The sequence below is a fragment of the Capricornis sumatraensis genome, chromosome 1 (assembly GCF_032405125.1).
Source record: "Capricornis sumatraensis isolate serow.1 chromosome 1, serow.2, whole genome shotgun sequence".
In the NCBI taxonomy this organism is placed as follows: Eukaryota; Metazoa; Chordata; class Mammalia; order Artiodactyla; family Bovidae; genus Capricornis; species Capricornis sumatraensis.
In genome coordinates, this window is record NC_091069.1 from 111354815 (window position 1) to 111377574 (window position 22760).

At 38.3% G+C, this 22760-nt stretch overlaps 3 protein-coding genes across 3 annotated transcripts; 2 read left to right on the plus strand and 1 right to left on the minus strand.

The window, feature by feature from the left end:
* LOC138092884 (keratin-associated protein 6-2-like) lies at window positions 1-294 on the minus strand. Its single transcript, XM_068988946.1, has one exon. The coding sequence runs from the start codon at window positions 292-294 to the stop codon at window positions 1-3; it is 294 nt and encodes a 97-aa protein (XP_068845047.1).
* Window positions 295-11539: 11245 nt separating this feature from the next.
* Window positions 11540-11836, plus strand: LOC138075743 (keratin-associated protein 21-1-like). Its single transcript, XM_068967722.1, has one exon. It carries the CDS (start codon window positions 11540-11542, stop codon window positions 11834-11836), a length of 297 nt encoding a protein of 98 aa, XP_068823823.1.
* A 4737-nt stretch (window positions 11837-16573) lies between these two features.
* Window positions 16574-22740, plus strand: LOC138075752 (keratin-associated protein 21-1-like). The gene is made up of 2 exons (XM_068967734.1): window positions 16574-16791; window positions 22530-22740. Exons 1-2 carry the CDS (start codon window positions 16574-16576, stop codon window positions 22738-22740), a joined length of 429 nt encoding a protein of 142 aa, XP_068823835.1.
* Window positions 22741-22760: the final 20 nt, after the last annotated feature.

Below are 22760 nucleotides of genomic sequence, written 5' to 3' on the forward strand. Positions count from 1 at the left end.
CTAGCAGCAAGAATAACATCTCCTGTAGCAAACTGGCCAGTAGCTGCTATAGCCAGAGCCATATCCACAGCCATATCTGGTTCCATAACCGCAGCCATAAAAGGGCCTAAATCCACAGCCGTATCCTGTCCCATATCCACAGCCGTATCCTGACCCGTATCCACAGCCGTATCCTGAGCCATATCCACAGCCGTATCTACTTCCATATCCACAGCCATAATAGGGGCTGAACCCACAGCTATAGCCGTTTCCACAGCCATAGCCACAGGAGTTGCCATAGTAGTTACAACACATGTTGTCAAGGGGAGCAGATTCAGGTGGACTGCAAGAGGATGTTTCTGAAGTGTGTGTGTCTTCTCCTTCCCTTGGACCTTTATATACTGTCAGTAATTGGCAGAGCATACCATTCATTCCCTGACATAGGCAGCAAATATGGAAGCAACATGATGAGCCAGTCACCTCACCACTGACAATCAATATTGTTTGCTTAAAATAGCTCATTATTTTGGAGACTCCTGTTACATTTTAAGAGCTTCACTTTAATTTGTTCTGCTGACAAACTGTCTTAGTAGAATCGTGTGACCCAAAGCTGATCATTTTCAAAACCTCCTATCGTTTAACAGATACCTTATAAAACAAGCTTGTTGGGGAATGTCAGACAAGTTTGCCTCCCTTTCTCTCTCATTTTTCCAAAATACCTGCTTCTGACCACAGGAGAAGGAATATTCCAGTCTCCTTCCCTGAATCATTGCAACTTCCTGTCCGTTTTCTACTACCCTTTCTGCATTCCTTACCCCTGCCTTGTCCGACACTCCTCAAATCCTAAGAATCTGAGCAGTTCAGTTCAGTTCAGTTCAGTCACTCAGTCGTGTCCGACTCTTTGTGACCCCATGAATCGCAGCATGCCAGGCCTCCCTGTCCATCACCAACTCCCGGAGTTCACTCAGACTCACATCCATCGAGTCAGTGATGCCATCCAGCCATCTCATCCTCTGTTGTCCCCTTCTCCTCCTGCCCCTAATCCCTCCCAGCATCAGAGTCTTTTGCAGTGAGTCAACTCTTCGCATGAGGTGGCCAAAGTACTGGAGTTTCAGCTTTAGCATCATTCCTTCCAAAGAAATCCCGGGGTTGATCTCCTTCAGAATGGACTGGTTGGATCTCCTTGCAGTCCAAGTGACTCTCAAGTCTTCTCCAACACCACAGTTCAAAAGCGTCAATTCTTCAGCGCTCAGCCTTCTTCACAGTCCAACTGTCACATCCATACATGACCACAGGAAAAATCATAGCCTTGACTAGACGGACCTTAGTCGGCAAAGAAATATCTCTGCTTTTCAATATGCTATCTAGGTTGGTCATAACTTTTCTTCCAAGGAATAAGCGTCTTTTAATTTCATGGCTACAATCACCATCTGCAGTGATTTTGGATTCCCAAAAAATAAAGTCTGACACTGTTTCCACTGTTTCTCCATCTATTTCCCATGGAGTGATGGGACCAGATGCCATGATCTTTGTTTTCTGAATGTTGAGCTTTAAGCCAAGTTTTTCACTCTCCTCTTTTACTTTCATCAAGAGGCTTTTTAGCTCCTCTTCAGTTTCTGCCTTAAGGGTGGTGTCATCTGCATATCTGGGCTTATTGCTATTTCTCCTGACAATCTTGATTCCAGCTTGTTTTCTTCCAGTCCAGCGTTTCTCATGATGTACACTGCATATAAGTTAAATAAGCAGGGTGACAATATACAGCCTTGACGTAGTCCTTTTCCTATTTGGAAACAGTCTGTTGTTCCATGTCCAGTTCTAACTGTTGCTTCTTGGCCTGCATACAGATTTCTCAAGAGGCAGGTTAGGTGGTCTGGTATTCCCATCTCTTTCAGAATTTTCCACAGTTTATTGTGATCCACACAGTCAAAGGCTTTGGCATAGTCAATAAAGCATAAATAGCTGAAGGTCAGGAAGGGCAGTGAGAGGAGATACGCCTCATCCAAGGTAAGGAGCAGCGGCTGTGCTTTGCTGGAGAAGCCGTGAAGAGATACCCCACGCCCAAGGTAAGAGAAACCTAAGAATCTAATCAGTATCTGATAATTCGAAACAGATTCTATTCCCTGGAAGAGTGAATACTTATAGTTGTGGAGACAGGGTGCTGTATGTGTTCCTTCTTATATTTTCTTCTTCCATGCACCAGGCAGGGGAAGGTCCTGTTCAAGTGGGGCAGCCCTCTTTTTCTCTCTTTTTTGTAGCTACCAGAGTATCACCATTGAGGAGCCTTTAACAGTGTAACCAACTTGATTTGGCTGAAGAATCAGAAGTCCTCAGTTAGACCAGAAACTCATCTTTTCACATACAGCCTTATCAGAGTTTTGTGTTATGAGATGTTAGTCCATTCTCCTCACTCAATCATTCTTGCCTTCTTCTATCACTACTGTTCCTTACACATTTAGTTCAAAGGCTTAAGGTAAGTAGGGTTGCCGGGAGCCAACGTGAGGAACTCCACCCATGGCAAAGGTCATGAGGAAGGAGGCTTGGCATATGCAAAGGCGTGATCAAGCCTCAGGAAACCCCCTGTTCCCAAGCATCTAAACCCCAAACCAGAGTCTGTTTTATGCTCTCCTCCATAACCGTTTTTCTCGGAGAAGGAGTAAACGTGCAGCTCCAAGGCAATAAAAATTCTTGGGTGTGACAAGAGTGTTTCAGCTTATGGACTCTGAAGGTTATCTAGCCTACCTGTATAGGTTTGTCCGGCCACATGTGATTGTTTACAGCCTCCCAACCTGAGAGGCACGATATGTTTTAGACTTACTAAAGGCAAATTCTTTTAGGGAGTTAGAAATTATTAGTATAGTGTGTTGGTTAGGAGTTATATTGGTGAAGGGTTCTTCATTTGTTGTGTCAATAATTGCTGCTAATTCCCTGCTCTGGGTGAGACAAGGATGTCTCAGGTCAAACCTCTCTGCTGACAGACTAGCTTGTGTGACAGGATTATCCATACTCCTGCCACTACACTCCTGCACATGATTGTTTACTACCTCTTAACCATAAACAGCACAGAGAGTTTTGGAGTATTTTGAGAGTCTTAATTAGCATAGGGCTTTTTCTTCTTGTTGAGTCAATGATTGCCACCAGGCCTCCATATCCTTAGGCACCTGGGAATATATTAATCAGTATATTTGGACTATAGAAAAGGAAATATAGTAGTTTTTGATGTTAGCAATAATAGACTTTTTGAGTTAATGGATTTTCTCTTTTGTAATAGATCACTGTACTTTATTACAAATCACTGTGTCCTTGCTATGTAAAAATGTAACTTTATCATATCTTAAGACTAAATAGAGCTTAAGTGGAGCATTGGTGAAAGGATTTTCATTTGGTGGGCTGATGTTTGCTGCTAAATCTCCATGTTCCCTACCCTTATAATGAATATAACTAGCATATAGGAAGAAATAAGTATTAAACTTTAAGCATATAGGAGAAATAAGTATTAACCTTTAAGACTAATCATGTTAACCTTGGGTTAAATAAATTCTTTTCTTGATTCTAACTCACTACACCCTCATGCTATAGGAATGTAACTTTATTTGGAGGGTGGTGCCTGGTTTAAGAAAAAACACCCTTGGAAAAAATAAGTTTTTGGTTATCAGAAAGAAAGAATCATAAAATCCCTAAGAACTTTTTATGTGAAGCACCTGATTTTGATAGAGGTCAGGACTGCTGACTCCCGCGTGACTCTATATTCATCCCTATGTGTAACAAAAGGTATATAAGCAAACCCAAAAATAAAGAAATCGGATAAGTTTCCGGAAAGACTGATTCCTCCATGTTGCTTCTTTCTTGCTCCCTTTTTTTCTGGCTGAATTCCCATCTGGAGCATGGATGCTATTCCACGTAATCCAAGTTATTCAGCCTCTTTTTCTCCACTAATCTTCCTACTACACTATCCATTTCTAATCTCTCTATATCTGTGATTAAATATGTATTTTTCCAAAGACGCTGACTCCGTCCCCACCTTCGAATCACCCTGGATCCACCGGGGCTGGACCCCGGCATAGGGTCACTTTGATACTTACAGCAAAAGCCCATCTTCAGTTCCTAGTATATTCATGACATCAAGTACCACAAAACTCAATTTTATCCTTATTTATATGTACATTAATCAGAAGTTCTCAACCTTCTACAAAAATGTTCATTGTGACTTTGAAATGTAATATGTCTCCTTTCTTCTAAATAATCCTCTCTAACACACTTACCTTTTCAACATGTAAAAGAGGAAAATGAGTATCACTCCTCTGCTGTTAATATTTTTCTTGCCACCAAATTTCTTCACTTAAAAAAAAAATCTATTTGTACTGAAAACTCAGATCTGTAATCAGCTCCTGTGAGATGCCTTTCCTTCGTGCTATTGTCTGAACTGGATCATCCTCCTCTTGGCTCCTGAGGCTTCCCTGGTGGCTCAGGAAAGAATCTGCCTGCAATGCAAGAGATGTGGGTTCAATCCCTACCTCTAGAAGATCCCCTGGAGGAGGAAATGGCAACCTCTTCCAATGTTCTGGCCTGGGAAGTCCCAAGGACAGAGGGGCCTGGCAGGCTATATAGTCCATGGGGTTGCAAAGAGTCTGATATGACCTAGCAACTAAGCCACCATCACCACCTCTTGGTTCTTATCAAAGCACTTGTCAAAGTTTATTGAAACTATGTCTTGCCTCACTGATTGAAATGTAACTTCATACCAAACATTCAAACTTTCATTACCAAATCTTCAGTCCAAAGAAAACATGTGGCTTTATTTGTTGGGGTAGGGGGACTTTTTTTTTTTTTTCCTTATCTTAGTTTCTATGTTTTATTCAAATCAACTCTTTCAGAATCTGGCAGACTCCAAAAGTTGGATTATTTTTCACTTTAACAATCATGAGATCTGAATTGGAAGGGAGTATAAAGTCAAGATCATTGTTTCCACTGGATATACTTGAATTTCAACAAGAAAGGAATAAGTGATGATCGAGTACTTTACTGAATACCTTTAACAGGGATTTTCACAAGGCTGCCAACTTCAATTGTTGAGAAGTTTCACTATCAGACATTTTTCCTTCAGTTAAGAAATCATTCTACCGATTTTTCTGATACTGGTCACTGGTCTAATCTGAACATTGCTATGTTTCATCCCTAACCATAAACATAAAGAACATATATTCCCATTCCATTTTTCTTATCCTTCAGTTTCTTACCTTTTCAGTCCACCTTGAAATGCAAAACTATAAATTCTACTTGACAAATTCTCTGGTACAGACACGTTACTTTTCAGTGCCAGAGCTAACACACTCTCTGGTCACAGTATCCCTAGATTATTGAAAAGCTCTTTTATCTTTGTTGCATTATTTCTAATACCTTTCCATTCAGATCTCTGGATACTGGTTTAAAACAGTAAAGACAACTCCTATTCTGTGCATCCTTGAAACCAGCTCTGAGTACAGTCCCTGATACATAATTTGGACTCAGTATTCTTCCATAAAAATGGATGAATCAAATCAAACATGTATTCAAACATTGGAGAGCCACATATACTGTAAAGACGTTTGAGTATATGATTAACTTTTCTAAATGCAAATTTCTTCCTTCTAAAATGAGGCTTAACTATTTTTATATAATTGTTTTCCTTATGTTTCATATCTATTTAGTGTTCTGGTCAGGAATTTTACTCAATAAATGTTATTCTCTTTACCTCACTTTCCTTTTTTTCCACCCTCTTGGCTATATATATTTATTTTTGTGATTATCATTTAATACATGTTATTTAAATATGCACTTTTTAGAATCCAAACATAAATTTTAATTTTAAATAATTTTCTTTTTCAGTGACAAGGTTGTCCTAGAAATTCTTATACAGGGTGAAGAATGTCAGACAGAGAAAGACAAATATACGATATTTCTTTAGATTTCTATGAAATTTAAAAATAATAGTACAAATGAAGCTATTTATAAAACAGAAATAGAATCACAAAAGTGGAAAACAAGCATAGTTACCAAGGGGTTGGGAGGGGAAGGGGTATAGAAGGGGATAAACAGGGAGGTTGAAAAGACATATTCACACTACTATATATAAAATAGATAACTAATAAAAATCTACTGTATAGCACAGGGAACTCTACCCAATATTCTGTAACGACCTATATAAGAATGGAATCTAAAAAAGGAGTGGATATAGGTATGTATATGACTGATTCACTTTGCTGTATAGCAGAAACTAGCACAACATTGTAAATCAACTATAGTCCAATAAAAATTAAATTTTTGAAACTTCATTTTTCTTATTCCATAGTTTTAAATTCATGTTTAATAACACCTTTAAAATACCCATATTTATTTGTACTGTAATCCTGATTTAGTCTGAATTTAATGTAATAGCTTTGTAACATAAAAGAAGTCATTCTATGGTATACACGTATGTATGCCCTAATTAAAAACACTTTTATGATGAGGAAGCAAAATCCCTCAGAATACAAATTACCTGTTATTGACTTTTTGCACTCTGACTGAGCCATTTTGTATAGTAATTTATTACCCAAAACAGTGTTAACATCATGTCAACATAATGGGCATGGAATCATGCATATTTTCATGTTCAGAAATTAAAGAATAACTTTATGTTATATTTTTAAAGCATATGTCTTGGGAACAGGTTTATGCAAAAATTTGATACCAATATTTTTGAAACTCCACAGGAGTAAAAAGATCAGTCCATAGTAGAAAAATATTTTATTTCCAGCACATGCTCCTGTGTGGTGGTCTGCTTACCTGCACTGCAGACACCTCCCACCCAGCTGAGGACTGGCGGCTCCTGGAGCGCCTCCATGGGCCCGAAGGAGAGATGATCCATGTGAGGGACAGCGTGCCCTCGGTGAAAACGCCTTCTCTAGAGTCTATTTTGATAACTCGAATTAAGTATCATCTTGCAGTAAGACATTTTAGTCAAGATCAAAGGCTTATTAAACAGCAGGTTTTAAATATCCATGTGAAATATGTTCTAAAGATTCCCGTAATTAGGACTATATATGGACTGTTCTGGTGGCTCAGATGGTAAAGAATCTGCATGCGGTGCAGAAGATATAAAAGACCTGGGTGTGATCACTGGGTTGGAAATACCCCCTGGAGAATGGAATGGCTATGCACTCCAGTATTCTTGCCTGAAGAATTCCATGGACAGAGGAGCCTGGGAGGCTATAGTCTAACAGGTCACAAAGAGTTCAACACCACTGAGTAGCTTTCACTTCACTTCACTTCATAGATTTCCTCCTTAGGGTATATTTTTTTCTACCTTCCAATCCCTAAGACTGGGAGATACCACAGACATACGAACAATCATAAGAGAATACTGTGAACAGTTATATACTAACAAATTAGATAACCTGGAAGAAACACAAATTTCTAGAAACACAGAGCATACCAACACTGAGTTAAGAAGAAAAATAATTTGAACAGACTGATCACCAGAAGTGAAAATAAAGCAGCAATTCAAAAAATTTCCAGGGGAATTATACCAAACATATAGAAAATAATTTATATTTATCCTTCTCAAACTATTCCAACTAACTGAAGATGAGGGAACATTCCCTAATTTATTCCAATACTAGACCACCATTTCCTTGCTACCAAACTAGAGAAAAACACTACCAAAGAACAAATAAATAAATAAAAAGCTCAACAAAATGTTAGCAAACCAAATTAAAAAAATACAAAGTAGTGTCATTCACCATGATCAAGTTGGATTTAATCCAGGGTCACAAAGACAGTTTAACATATGCAAAGCAATCAATGTGATACACCTATGTTAACAAAAAAAAAAAGACAAAAAATACATGGTCATTTCAATAAATAAGAAAAATAGTTTTAAAAAAATCAGCATCCATTCAAGTTAAAAACTCTCATCTAGGTGGTTTAGGGAGAAATAGCTGAATATAATAAAGACTGTTTATGACAAATTCACAGCCAACATAATACTCATTGGTGAAAAGGTGAAATCTTTCCTGCTAAATTCAGGAATAAGATAAGGATGCTCATTCTCACCACTTCTATTTAAAGTAGAGTTGGACATTCTAGCTGCAGCAGACAAGAAGAAATAAAATGTATTGAAAAGAAAGAGGTAACACTATCACTACTTGCAGATGACGTACTTTGTATAGAGAACTCTAAAGTCTCCACTGAAAACCTATTAGAACTAATAAGTTAGTTCAGTAGATTGTATGTTACAAGATTAGTATAGAGAAATGTGTTGTTTCTATACACTAATTATGAAATATTAGGAAGTGAAAGTAAAAAAAAAAAAACGTATTTAATTGGTTCTACAAACGATACCTAGGAATCAACTTAAGGAAGCGAAAGAAGTATCTTCTGAAAACCACAAACTTTGATAAAGAAAATTGAAAATGATATGCAAAAATGGAAAGATATCCCATTCTCTTGTATTGGAAAAGTTAATATTATTAAAATGGCCATAATAGAAGAGTTCCAGAAAAACATCTATTTCTGCTTTATTGACTATGCCAAAGCCTTTGACTGTGTGGATCACAATAAACTGTGGAAAATTCTGATGGAGATGGGAATACCAGACCACCTGACCTGCCTCTTGAGAAACCTATATGCAAGTCAGGAAGCAACAGTTAGACCTGGACATGGAACAACAGACTGGTTCCAACAGGAAAAGGAGTGCGTCAAGGCTGTATACTGTCACCCTGCTTATTTAACTTATATGCAGAATACATCATGAGAAACGCTGGGCTGGAAGAAGCACAAGCTGGAATCAAGATTGCTGGGAGAAATATCAATAACCTCAGATATGCAGATGACACCACCCTTATAGCAGAAAGTGAAGAACAACTAAAGAGCCTCTTGATGAAAGTGAAAGAGGAGAGTGAAAAAGTTGGCTTAAAGCTCAACATTCAGAAAACAAAGATCATGACATCTGGTCCCATCATTTCATGGGAATTAGACAGGGAAACAGCGGAAACAGTGTCAAATTTTATTATTTTGGGCTCCAAAATCACTGCAGATAGTGATTGCAGCAATGAAATTAAAAGATGCTTACTCCTTGGGAGGAGAGTTATGACCAACCTAAATAGCATATTGAAAAGCAGAGACATTACTTTGCCAACAAAGATCTGTCTAGTCAAGGCTATGGTTTTTCCTGTGGTCATGTATGGATGTGAAAGTTGGACTGTGAAGAAAGCTAAGAGCCGAAGAATTGATGCTTTTGAACTGTGGTGTTGGAGAAGACTCTTGAGAGTCCCTTGGACTGCAAGGAGATCCAACCAGTCCATTCTAAAGGTGATCAGCCCTGGGATTTCTTTGGAAGAAATGATGCTAACGCTGAAACTCCAGTACTTTGGCCACCTCATGCAAAGAGTTGAGTCATTGGAAAAGACTCTGATGCTGGGAGGGATTGGGGGCAGGAGGAGAAGGGGATGACAGAGGATGAGATGGCTGGATGGCATCACGGACTCGATGAACATGAGTCTGAGTGAACTCTGGGAGTTGGTGATGGACAGAGAGGCTTGGTGTGCTGCAATTCATGGGGTCACAAAAAGTCGGACACGACTGAGGGACTGAACTGAACTGAACTGAATACCCAAAGAAATCTACAGATTTAATGCAATTTCTATTAAAGTATCCGTGATATTTTTCACAGAAGTAGACCAAAAATATCCTAAAATTCACAGAACTGAAATAATCCTTAAATAATTCTAAAATTCATAGAAAAATAATCTTAAAACTAGAACAACGAAAGACCACTTATTGGCAAATCACTCTTCAGAAAAAAACGATAGAGCTGGAGATATAACTCACCCAAACTGACTATATTGTAAAACTACAGTAATCAAAATATCATGGTATTGGCATAAAAAGGCACATAGAACACACAGATGAATAACAGGACAAGAAAAGATGCTCAATAATACCAATTATCAGAAAATGCAAATTTAAACAATAATGCAATATCAAGTCACATCTGTCAGAATACCTATCACCAAAGCAATCAGTAGATATCAGAAGTTTTAGAGGATACGGGAAAAGGAACCAGTTGAACACTCTTGGGGAATGTAAATGATTGGTTCAACCACTATGGAAATCAGTATGCAGGTTCCATAAAAACCTAAAAATAGGACAGCCATATGATCCAGCAATTCTACCCCTGGGTACCTATCCAGAAAAAGTGAAAACACTAACTTCAAAAGATATATACACTCCAGGGTTCATAGCAACACTGTTTATAATATCTCACATATGGAAGCAACTCAAATGTCTCATTTAAGAAGATATGGTGTACATATACACATCATGGAATATTACTCAGACATAAAAATAAAATACTACAGTTTGCAGCAAAATGGATGGCTCTAGAGAATATGCTTAGTGAAAGATGTTTGGGCAGAGGAATAATGCAGATAGAGGAAGACAAATACTGTATTACTTCAGTTATATGAAGACTCTAAAATTATAAAATGAATGCATATGTAAGACAGAAAGAGACCCGAAGATATAGAAAACAATCTTTTGGTTATGAAAGGAGATAGCAAAGGGGAGGGACCGATTAGTACTACTGGAGTAGCAGATGCAAACAACAGTTTACAAAATAGATGAGCAATAAAGATATACCATATGGCATGGTGAATTATGTATTATGTTGTAATAATTTTTAATGGAGTATAATCTTCAAAAATACTGAATCATTATGCTCTACACCCAAAACTAACACAATATTGTAAATCAGATATAGTTGAATTAACAAAAAAACTTAAAAATTTGGACCTGCCTGATTCTGAAATAGGTGATATGAAAGTAAAATCTGTACAAGTAAGATATGCAGAAAAGGTCAATAACAAAACAATTTTGACTACATGTTTGATGATTGAATGTGTTTGTTTGTTTAGACTGAGAAGACAGGATACATTTGGATTTAGGCATCTACAGATAGAGAAACATTTATAAATATGTAGCTATAAAACAAGATTTCTATTCTTAACACTATTCACAGTTTGGACAAGATGTTTTCTTGTTGGGGGCTTCTTTGTGAATGCAGAATCATCAGCATCTTTGGCTTCTATACATGAATTTGCAATGATTCAAGAAAGGAGGCAGAAATATTCTTTTCTTATGGCCAGAGGCAAATGATTTAAGAAGGAAGAGATAGAAAAGGGGCAAAATTTTTCTACGTTGCTTCTCACATTTTTAATATAAGATATATATTAAATGATAGGAAATGTTAAAAATGAGTATCTGTTTAGAGGCACATGATTCTACTGAAAAAATTCTCTGGCAGAGCAAATTAAAATGATGCTCTTTAAATATCTCCAAACTAACTAGCTACTTTAGGCAAATTATTGATTGTCAAAAGTGATCGGCACATCATGGTTGCTTCCATATTTGTTGTCTATGTCAGGGAATGGATGGTATGCTCTGCCAATTACTGACAGCATATAAAGGACCATGGGAAGGAGAAAACACACACACTTCAGAACCATCGCCTTGCAGTCCACCTGAATCTGCTCCCCTTGACAGCATGTGTAGTAACTACTACGGCAACTCCTATGGCTATGGCTGTGGATTGAGCCCTTTTTATAGCTGTGGTTATGGAACCAGATATGGCTGTGGATATGGGGCTGGCTGTGGATATGGTTCAGGATATGGCTGTGGATTTAGCCCCTATTATGGCTGTGGATACAGGTCCCATTATGGCTGTGGTTATGGAACCAGATATGGCTGTGGATGTGGATCCTGCTGTGGCTGTGGATATGGCTCTGGCTATGACAGTTACAGGCCAGTCTGCTACAGGAGATGTTATTTTTCTTGCTGCTAGAACTTCACCACCTAAAACACCATTTATTTCTGAAACCACACATCTAAGATAATGCTGATTCAAGGACTGAAAAGTCATGATTTCTACATGCAAGAAATTACATGCAAGACAGAGCTTTCACCTTCAACTACCCATTCTTAAGATTAGCATCTTTGAGGTCAGAAGCTCCATGGGGGTATCATCTGTCTTTTTTCCCATATTAACCTTTACTCCCTTAATCTCTGACTCTCTGTAGTAATGATCCTAATACCCTGTTGTTGAGGAAGTCCATTGTTATCAATAAAAACGGTTCATTGTTTCTAACAAATCTCTGTGTATTTGCTTGAGCATAATTTTTGTTTTGAGGTGTTATGGCCTCTATTGAAAACTGAGCAAATGTGAAGCTGAACTTTGAAGTCCTTCTTGATATAAGCGTTTCTTTTTATACCTGCATCAGAAATAATGTCTTTCCCACCTATTTCTTGTTTTTCACATACTTCAGATCAGTTCAGTTCAGTCGCCCAGTTGTGTTCAACTCTTTGAGACTCCATGAATCGCAGCACGCCAGGCCTCCTTGTCCATCGCCAACTTCTGGAGTTCACTCAGACTCGCGTCCATCAAGTCGGTGATGCCATCAAGTCATCTCATCTTCTGTTGTCCCCTTTTCCTCCTGCCCCCAATCCCTCCCAGCATCACAGTCTTTTCCAATGAGTCAGCTCTTCGCATGAGGTAGCCAAGGTACTGGAGTTTCAGGTTTAGCATCATTCCTTCCAAAGAACACCTAGGACTGATCTCCTTCAGAATGGACTGGTCTCCTTCAGAATGGACTGGTTGAATCTCCTTGCAGTCCAAGGGACTCTCAAGAGTCTTCTCCAACACCACAGTTCAAATATATCAATTCTCTGGTGCTCAGCTTAGGCACTCACATATATAAGCAGAAATCTCAGTATTTCAGGACTGGGCTTTGCAAATCTCTCTGTGTCTGGGGTGGAGCTTGAGGTGAAAGAGTAGGAGGAATGATACTTTATTCATGAAGTTAATGCAAATTCCAAAATAAACAAGAGGTGGCCTGAGTACTTAAAGGAGTAATGGAAAGGAAGGGAAATTTCCAGCATATATGAGAAATAAGAAGCAGAGATAGGTGTCAAACACATGAGACTAAAGAATGCATGCAAAAGTCAAAACATTCTATCATATCATCTGATTTTGATGGAAATGCAAATGTATTTCTTTGTGTATATATTGATGTTGAAATTGTTTTCAATCACTTAGATGATTAATAGTTTTGAAAAGGTCTCATCTTAGACACTGAGAATAAAGTAGAAAAATTATAGAAAAATTTTCTACTCTCACAGTGTTTATATTCTAGTAGGTGAGGAATAAAAGAATGAAAAATAAGATAATTTCAAACTGACAGTTGGGATGTGGGAATAAAATCGTTTAGTGGGAAAGAGAGTAAGGATTGAAGCATTAAAGAGATATTTCAGGGAGATACTTTCACCTTGTGATATCCCATGCCAATTGCAAAGAAAGATTCAAAAGGACGGTAGCAAATGTAAAGGGGAAAAGAAGTCCACGAAGTTTTGGAAGAATATGATTTAGTAAGCATGTATGAGACAGCTTACTTATCCAGTAAAGAGTCTTCACAAACTAACTCTTAAACATACCTTCAAAATTTGAAACGGTGTGACTCCCTTAGTTAAAGAGGGCTTCCTTGGTGGCTCAGACAGTAAAGAATCTGCCTGCAGCGCAGACCTGGGGTCAGTCCTTGGGTTGGGAAGATCCCCTGCAGAAGGCAATGACTATCCAACCCAATATTCCTGCCTGAAGTATTCCATGGATAGAGGAGCCTGGCGGGCTACAGTCCATGGGGTTGCAAAGAGCTGGACACATCTGGACAACTAACCCTTTCATACTTTCACTAGTGAAAGAACACTTGAGACATCCAACTTAGTGAAATGACAAAACGGTTATAATCAATCCAAGTATCTATTAGTTTGTAAATGACACACAAATAATTGAACAGAAATTTGACTTAATCTATCAATTTTTTATTAGAGAAATATTAATTGAGCCCAACTTATGTGCAAGGTATTACAACCAGAGCTGGTTATTCCATGATGCACAGAAGAGAGGTGGTTCTGCAGGCATCGTTAGGTATGGAGAGGCTTGAGTGAAAAGGTTTAGAATAATGCAATAAAGATGGAAGTCTTTTCAGTAAACCAGGGGAATTGTGGCCAGAAATTCTGCTTTGGCAGTGGCATTGAAAAGCAGTGTCTATTGTAGAGAATTTGTGAGGCAAACTTAAAATTTCAAATTGCAAGGAGGACAGGAAAGGTAAGAAAACTGAAGCATAATGATGATTGGAATGAAGATATATTTTCTTTATGCCTATCATTCATGATTAAACATAGCAGAGTCAGAAGATTATACCAGTGATCAATAGAAGAAAAAAAAAGGTTTGAATGATTTCTCAGCCGAATAATTAATGCCTAATACTGAAAATTCTCAGAAATGAAATCAGAGGCTTGATGAAAGTTCCTTCTGAAGGCATTCAATAAAGTACTGGATCACTACTCATTTCACTGTTTTTGATATTTGAGTGTACAATAGAAGATTTCATGGTTCTTGTTGTAAAAAATAACAAGTATTGGAATCTTCTTGATTATGAAAGATAGTAGTACACATAAGCAAGTGAGATAAGCAAAAATAACACACTCCCCTACTTTCTGGAGAAGGAAATGGTAACCCATTCCTGTACTCTTGCCTGGAAAATCCCTGGTAGGCTACAGTCCATGGGGTCGCAAAGAGTCGGACACGATTGAGCGACTTTCCCTTCCCTTCCCTTCCCCAACTTTAATATAGAAAAAGCAAGAGAGTTCCAGAAAAACATCCGCTTCTGCTTTATTGACTATGCCAAAGCCTTTGACTGTGTGGATCACAACAAACTGTGGAAAATTCTGAAAGAGATGGGAATACCAGAACTCCTTAGCCACCTCCTGAGAAATCTGTATCCAGGTCAAGAAGCAATAGTTAGAACTGGACATGGAACAATGAACTGGTTCCAAATTGGGAAAGCAGTAAGTCAAGGCTGTATACTGTTACCCTGCTTGTGTATCTTCTAAGCAGAGTACACCATGCAAAATGCCAGGCAGGATGAAGCACAAGCTGCAATCAAGATTGCTGGGAGAAATATCAATAACCTCAGATATACAAATGACACCACCCTTATGGCAGAAAGGGAAGAGGAACTGAAGAGTCTCGTGATGAAAGTGAAAGTGGAGAATGAAAAAAATTGGCTTAAAACTCAACATTCGAAAAACTAAGATCATGGCATCTGGTCCCATCAGTTCATGGTAAATAGATGGGGAAACAATGGAAACAGTGAGAGACTATTTTCTTGGGCTCCAAAATCACTGCAGATGGTGACTGCAGCCATGAAATTAAAAGACACTTGTTCCTTGGAAGAAAATCTAGGACCAACCTAGACAGCATATTAAAAAGCAAAGTCATTACTTTGCCAACAAACGTCTGTCTACTCAAAGCTATGGTTTTTCTAGTAGTCATGGATAGATGAGAGATTTGGACTATAAAGAAAACTGAATGCCAAAGAATTGATGCTTTTGAACTGTGTTGTTGGAGAAGACTATTGAGAGTCCCTTGGACTGCAAGGAGATCAGACCAATCCATCCTAAAGGAAATCAGTCCTGAATATTCACTGAAAGGACGGATCCTGAAGCTAAAGCTCCAATACTTTGGCTACCTGATGCGAAGAACTGACTCATTGGAAAAGACCCTGATGCTGCGGAAGATTGAAGGCAGGAGGAGAATGGGACAACAGAGGATGAGATGGTTTGATGGCCTCACCAACTCAATGGACATGAGTTTGAGCAAGCTCTGGGAGTTGATGATGGACCAGTACCCTGGCTTGCTGTAGTCCATGAGGTGGCAAAGAATAGGACATTACTGAGCAACTAAACTGAACTGAACTGAAACTTTAAGAAGCTACACATTTTTTGGCTACATGTTTGGCAATAGAAAGTTCAGATGTTTAGTTTAGAGTGAGAAGGAAGAGTATGTTTGGATTTAGACATCCATAGAGAGAGAAACGTATTTGCAAACACACAGCTATACTGTAATGTTTCTGTTCTCAGTACTACTGCCATTCTGGATTATTTTTCTTTTAGTTATTACATATTGTTCTGTGCCCTGGAGAATTAGGAGCATCCTTGAGTTCTACAACAAGATACCAATTGGTATCAGGAAGTAGGTATCTGGGTGAAGAACTCTGGCAAGACGTTACAATGATTCAAGAAAATGAAGAGACATATTTGTTTTCAAGTGATCAGAGGTAGATGTGAAAATAAAAAAGAAAAAGTTAAGGGGAGTTTTTTTTTTTTTAACATTTCCTCCCAAACCTTTGAAAATAAGATATATATTAAATGAAAGGAGGTTTTGAAAATGGGTATCTGTTACTGGGCACATGATTCTAGTGAGAAATTCTTTGGCAGAGGAAAATTAAAATGATGCTCTTTAAGTGAAATGAGTCTCCAAAATAAGAAGCTATTTTAAGCAAAGCATTATTGGTCAACAGTGACTGGCTCATAATGTTGACTCCATATTTGCTGCCTATGTCAGGGAATGGATGGTATGCTCTGCCAATTACTGACAGTATATAAAGGTCCAAGGGAAGGAGAAGACACAGACACTTCAGAAACATCCTCTTGCAGTCCACCTGAATCCTCTTGCCTTGACAGCATGTGTTGTAACTACTACGGCAACTCCTGTGGCTATGGCTGTGGAAACAGCTATAGCTGTGGGTTCAGCCCCTATTATAGCTGTGGTTATGGAACCAGATATGGCTGTGGATATGGTTCAGGATACGGCTGTGGATATGGTTCAGGATACGGCTGTGGATATGGGACAGGATATGGCTGTGGATTTGGCCCCTATTATGGCTGTGGCTATGGAACCAGGTATGGCTGTGGATATGGCTCTGGCTATGGCAGCTACTGGCCAGTTTGCTACAGGAGATGTTATTCTTCTTGCTGCTAGAACCTCACCATCTAAGCCCTTTTTGCTTCTGAGATGAAGCCTCTAAAGATAATGCCGATTCAAGGATTTATAACCCACAATCTCCACTTGCAAGAAATCACATGCCTGACAGAGGATTTGACCTGCAAATACCCACTTTAGATTGACATCTTTGAGCCCTGAAGCTTCTTGGTAGTATCTCTGACTCTTCTGCAAATGTTCGTCTTTATTCTCTGATTCTCTGTTATGACTGTATTGATGATCCTAACAAAATCACTTGTTCTCAATAAAAACGATTCATTGTTTCTATCAAATCTCTGTGTACTTGCTTGTGAATTACTCTTTTTCCAGGCATTGTAGACTCAGTTGAAAACTGGGCAAACATGATGCATGAAGTTTGAGTTCTTCTTTGATGTAATGCAAACATTTCTTTCCATATCTGCATCAGAAATAGTGTCTTCTCCACCTGTTTCTTGTATCCCATGTACTCAGGCCCTCACATTCCCAAGCACAAGTCTCCCGGTATTTCAGAACTGTGCTTTGTAAATCCCACCGTGTCTAGGATGGAACTAAAGGGGAAAGAGGAGGAAGAATGCCACTCTATTGAGGAAGTTGATGTAAAGTCTAAGGTAGACAAAAGATGACCTGAGTGCTTAAAAGAATGGAAGAGACACTTTCCAGGTTCATGAGAATTAGAATTAGATATAGGGATTAAGAACATGAGAATAAAGAACTAAGCAACAGAAAAGTAATACTAGAAATCTACTCATTTTGTCTGTTTTGATGTAATTGCCTATGTATTTGCATATACCGAGGTTGAGGAAATTGATTTCAATCACTTAACTGACAGTTTTGAGTATTTTTGAAAGGGTCTCAAATTAGACAGTGAAGGCAATGTAGGTGAATTAAAGACAAGCGTCTTGCTTTCACAGTGTTTATATTCCAGCCCGTGCATATAGAAAAACAAACAGCATAAATAATTCAGATAATTTAGAACTGACAGTTTTGAGTGGAGGGAATAAAATAGGTAAAGGCAAAAGAGAGTAAAAGTTGAAGTATTAGAGAGCTAGTTCAGGGAGCTATTTTCAACTTGTGACAAATGAGCTGATGTCAATTGTAAAGAAAGGGCAGTAGCAAGTGTAAATGGGAGAAAATTTATGAAGTTTTATAGCAACATGATTTGTTAGGCATGTAGAGATAATTCACACATCTAGAAAAGAGTTTTCACAAAATAACTCTTAACATACCTTCAAAATCTGAAATGGTGTGACTCCCTTAGTCAAAGAACACTTGAGACACTCAGCTTTAGGAAAACAAGAAAATGATAATAATATATTCAAATATCTTACAGTTTATAATTGCTACACAAATGTTTAACTTCACTTATGTTTTTATTGGAGAAATGTAGACTAAGTGCAAATTATATGCTAGGCACTGTTCTCAGAATTGGTTATTCAATGATGTACAGAAAATATATTGTTTTTGTTGTTTTGGACCACTGGCCAGACATTTGAATGAAAGGAATTAGAATTAGTACAGTAAAGATAGAAGATATTTCAGTAATTCAGGTATATTGTGGACAGAAAGTGTGTGATGTCAGTAGTATTGAAAAGTGAACTGAATGGCAGAGAAATCTGTGATGATGACAGAAAAGGAAAGAAATTGAAGAATGGTAAAAATTGGAATAAGGTATATTTTCTTTATCCCTATTATTAGGGATTAAACATTGCAGAGGGATCAGATTAATGACTGTCCAGTGACTAATACCAGAAAAAAAAATAGGTAGAAAGATTTTTCCACTGGAAAAAAAAATTGTCCGATTAAGAATGTTCTCAGAATATGAAATCAGGAGCTTGCTGAAAATTCCTGTTGAAGGCATTCCATAATCTACTGGGTCATAACTCATTTTTTTGTTATTGTTGAAATGTGAGTGTTCAGTAGAAGGACTCACCCTTCAGAGTTTACACTCCATTCCAACTTGGATTGCATAGTTGTGACTGTAATTTGTTGTTGTTCAATCTCTCAGTTGTGTCCAACTGTTTGTGATGCCATGAATTGCAGCTTGCTAGGCTTCCCTGTGCTTCACTATCTCTCTGAGTTTGCTTAAACTCATGTCCATTGAGTCAATGATGCCATCCAACCATCTCATTCTCTGTCAACCCTTTCTCTTTTTTCCCTCAATCTTTCCCAGCACCAGGGTCTTTTACAATGAGTTACTATAATCCATTACTTCAATTCTGGTAAGAAATGAAAGAGGAACAGTAACAAGTGATACCACAGACACACAAAAGATCATATAGATAGTTAACAATTATATGCTAACAAATTAGACAGTCTAGGAAAAACAGATGAATTTCTAGAAACTTGTCTAGACATACACAATCCCAAGATTGAATCAAGAAAGAATTTGAACAGGCTGATTACTAGAAATGAAACTGAATCTGTGCTTTGAAAACTTTCTAGCAAGCAAAAGGTCGAAGAACTGATGCTTTTGAACTGTGGTGTTGGAGAAGACTCTTGAGAGTCCCTTGGACTGCAAGGAGATCCAAACAGTCCATTCTGAAGGAGATCAGCCCTGGGATTTCTTTGGAGGGAAAGATGGTGAAGCTGAAACTCCAGTACTTTGTCCACCTCATGTGAAGAGTTGACTCATTGGAAAAGACTCTGATGCTGGAAGGGATTGGGGGCAGGAGGAGAAGGGGACGACAGAGGATGAGATGGCTGGATGGCATCACTGACTCGATTGACGTGAGTCTGGGGGGCTTCACAGGGGAATTCTAGCAAATAGAAAAAAAAAGAAACAAACCTATCATTCTCACACTGCTCCAAAGAACAGAGGATGAGGGTGCACTTCCACGTTTCTTCTACACGGCCACCGCTATGCTAGCATCAAATCCAGAGAAAGAGACTACAGAAAAGAGAAGATGGTAGTCCAAGATCTTTGATGAAAATTGATACAAAATTCCCAACAAAACATCAACAAACAAATTTCAACATTATGAAAAGGATCAAATAGCTTGACTGAGTTGGATTTATTTGAGACTCACAAGGTTGGATCAATGTGTGTGATACACCGCATTAACAACAACAACAACAAAGACAAAAACCATAGCGTCATTTGATAGATGCAGAAAAAGGATTTGAAAAAGTCAACATCCATTCATGATGGAAACTCTGGTCAAAGTGGGTGTAGAAGAAAAATATCTCAGCTTAGTAAAAACTGTTCATTTATGGCAAACCCACAACCAACATAATAGTCCGTATTGAAAAGATTAAAGCCTTCCTATTAAGTTCAGAAACATGACAATCATGCTCACTCTTACCATTTCTACTTACGATAGAACTGGAAGTCCTAGCTACAGCAGTCAGACAAGGAAAAGAAATAGAAACACCCAGATTGGAAAGGAAGAGGTAACACTCACTATTTGTCCATGATACGGCACTTTATACTTCAGTTCAGTAGCTCAGTCATGTCCGACTCTTTGTGACTCCATGGACGGCAGTGCGCCAGGCTTCCCTGTTCATCAGCAACCCCCAGAGCTTTCTCAAACTCATGTCCATCGCCTTGGTGATGCCATCCAACCATCTCATCCTGTGTTGTCACCTTCTCTTCCTGCCTTCACTCTTTTCCAGCATCAGGGTCTTTTCCAATGAGTCAGTTCTTCACATCAGGTGGCCAAACTACTGTAGTTTCAGCTTTAGCATCAGTCCTTTCAATGAATATTCAGGACTGATTTCCTTTAGGACTGACTGGTTTGATTTCCAAGCAGTTCAAGGGACTCTCAATAGTCGTCTCCAACACCGCAGTTCAAAAACATCAGTTCTTCAGTGCTCAGCTTTCTTTATGATCCAACTCTCACATCCATACATGACTATTGGAAAAACCATAGCTTTGACTAGATGGACCTTTGTTGGCAAAAAAAAAAAAAAGGTCTCTGCTTTTTAATATGCTGTCTAGGTTGGTCATAGATTTTCTTCCAAGGAGCAAGTATCTTTTAATTTCATGGCTGTAGTCAACATCTGCAGTGATTTTGTACCTTATGTAGTGAAATCAAATCTCCACCCTCAAACCATAAATAACTAATAAATTCAGTAAGCTGCATGATACAAGATTAATATACAGAAATCTGCTATGTTTTTATAACTCATAATAGAACATTCAGAAGAGAAAGTAGAATGAATCTCATAAAAACTGCATCAAAAAATACCTAGAAATAAACCTAGACACAGAAGTGAAAGACCTGTGCTCTGAAAATTATTAAATTTTCATTAACAAAATTGCAAATGATATAAAGAAATGAAAATATATCCTATGTCTTTGGATTGGAAGAATATTAAGTATGGCCACACTACCGAAAGAATCCCACAGATTTAATGTAATCTCCATCAGAATAACTGACATTTTTCACAGTAGTAGAACAAAATTTTTTTTTAATTCACAGAATTAGAATAAATAATCCTATTTCATAGAAAAATAATCTTAAACTAGAACAGCCAAAGATCCTCAATTTCCAAAGAACTCTTCAGAATAAAGGACAAAACTGGACAACCGTCCCAAAGTTTGGACAATACTACAGTGTGGTGTTTGCCCCAGAACAGGGCTGCCCAAGTGTCACCGTGGTATGGGTTGCCAATACAGGAGACTCAAGAGACTTGGCTTTGATCCCTGGGTCTGGAAGATCCCTTGGAGTAGGAAATGGCAAGCCACTCTAGTATTCTTGTGTGGAACATTCCATGCACAGAGGAGCCTGGTGGGCTACAATCCATGGGGTCTCAAAGAGTTGGACATGACTGAGCACACATATGTACACACAGACCCAGGTCAGTGGAACAGAATGCAGAGGCCAGAAATAATGCCATAAATTAACCTATGACAGAGGAGGCAAGAACATACAATGGTGAAAAAGACAGTCTCTTCAAGTGCTACATGGAAAACTGGGGAGCTATATGTAAAACTATGAGATTAGAAAATTGCCTCATACCATATACAAAAATAAACTCAAAATGGGCTAAAGACCTAAATGTAAGACCTGAAAATATAAAACTCTTAGAAAAAACAGAAAGGATCACTCTTTGACATAAATTGTAAAAACTATTTTTGGATCTGTGTCCTAAGGCAAAAGAATTAAAAGTTAAACAAACAGAACATAGTTACACTTAAAAGGTTTTGCTCAGCAAAAGGAAGTAGCTGAAAAATGAAAAGGCCACCATGAACTGGAAGAATATATTTGCAAATGATGTGACCGACAAGGTGTTAATATCCAAATTAGATAAATAGCTCACACAGCTCAAAAAACAAAACAAATAAACCAAAAAGCCAACCCAGACAAGAAATTTGTTATTTGGGCACATGACTCTACTGAGACAATTCTTTGGCAGTGAAAATTCAAATGATGCTCTTTAATAAAACTGGAATCACCAAAATAGCAAGCTCATTTAAAAGAAACCATTAGTGACTGTCAACAGTGACTGGTGCGTAATGTTGCTTGCATATTTGTTTTCTATGTCAGGGAATGAATGGTATGCTCTGCCAATTAGTGACAGTATATAAAGGTCCGTGGGGAGGAGAAGACACACACATTTCGAAAACATCCTCTTGCAGTCCACCTGAATCCACTTGCCTTGACAACATGTGTTGCAACTACTACGGCAACTCCTGCGGCTATGGCTATGGAAACAGCTATAGCTGTGGATTCAGCCCCTATTATGGCTGTGGTTATGGGACTGGCTATGGATATGGCTCAGGATATGGCTGTGGATTCAGCCCCTATTATGGCTGTGGCTACGGCTCCCATTATGGCTGTGGTTATGGGACAAGATATGGCTGCGGATATGGCTCCAGATACTGCAGTTACCGGCCAGTCTGCTACAGATATTCTTCTTGCTGCTAGAATATCACCATCCAAGCCTT

What these genes read in the sequence shown, in the direction of transcription:
- LOC138075752 (XM_068967734.1), top strand. Translation starts at nt 16,574, where the DNA reads ATGTGTTGTAACTACTACGGCAACTCCTGTGGCTATGGCTGTGGAAAC. An exon ending in GGCTGTGGCTATGGAACCAG is followed by an intron (nt 16,792 to 22,529) that starts GTATGGCTGTGG and finishes CTATGGAAACAG; the next exon opens with CTATAGCTGTGGATTCAGCC.
- LOC138092884 (XM_068988946.1), bottom strand. Translation starts at nt 294, where the DNA reads ATGTGTTGTAACTACTATGGCAACTCCTGTGGCTATGGCTGTGGAAAC.
- LOC138075743 (XM_068967722.1), top strand. Translation starts at nt 11,540, where the DNA reads ATGTGTAGTAACTACTACGGCAACTCCTATGGCTATGGCTGTGGATTG.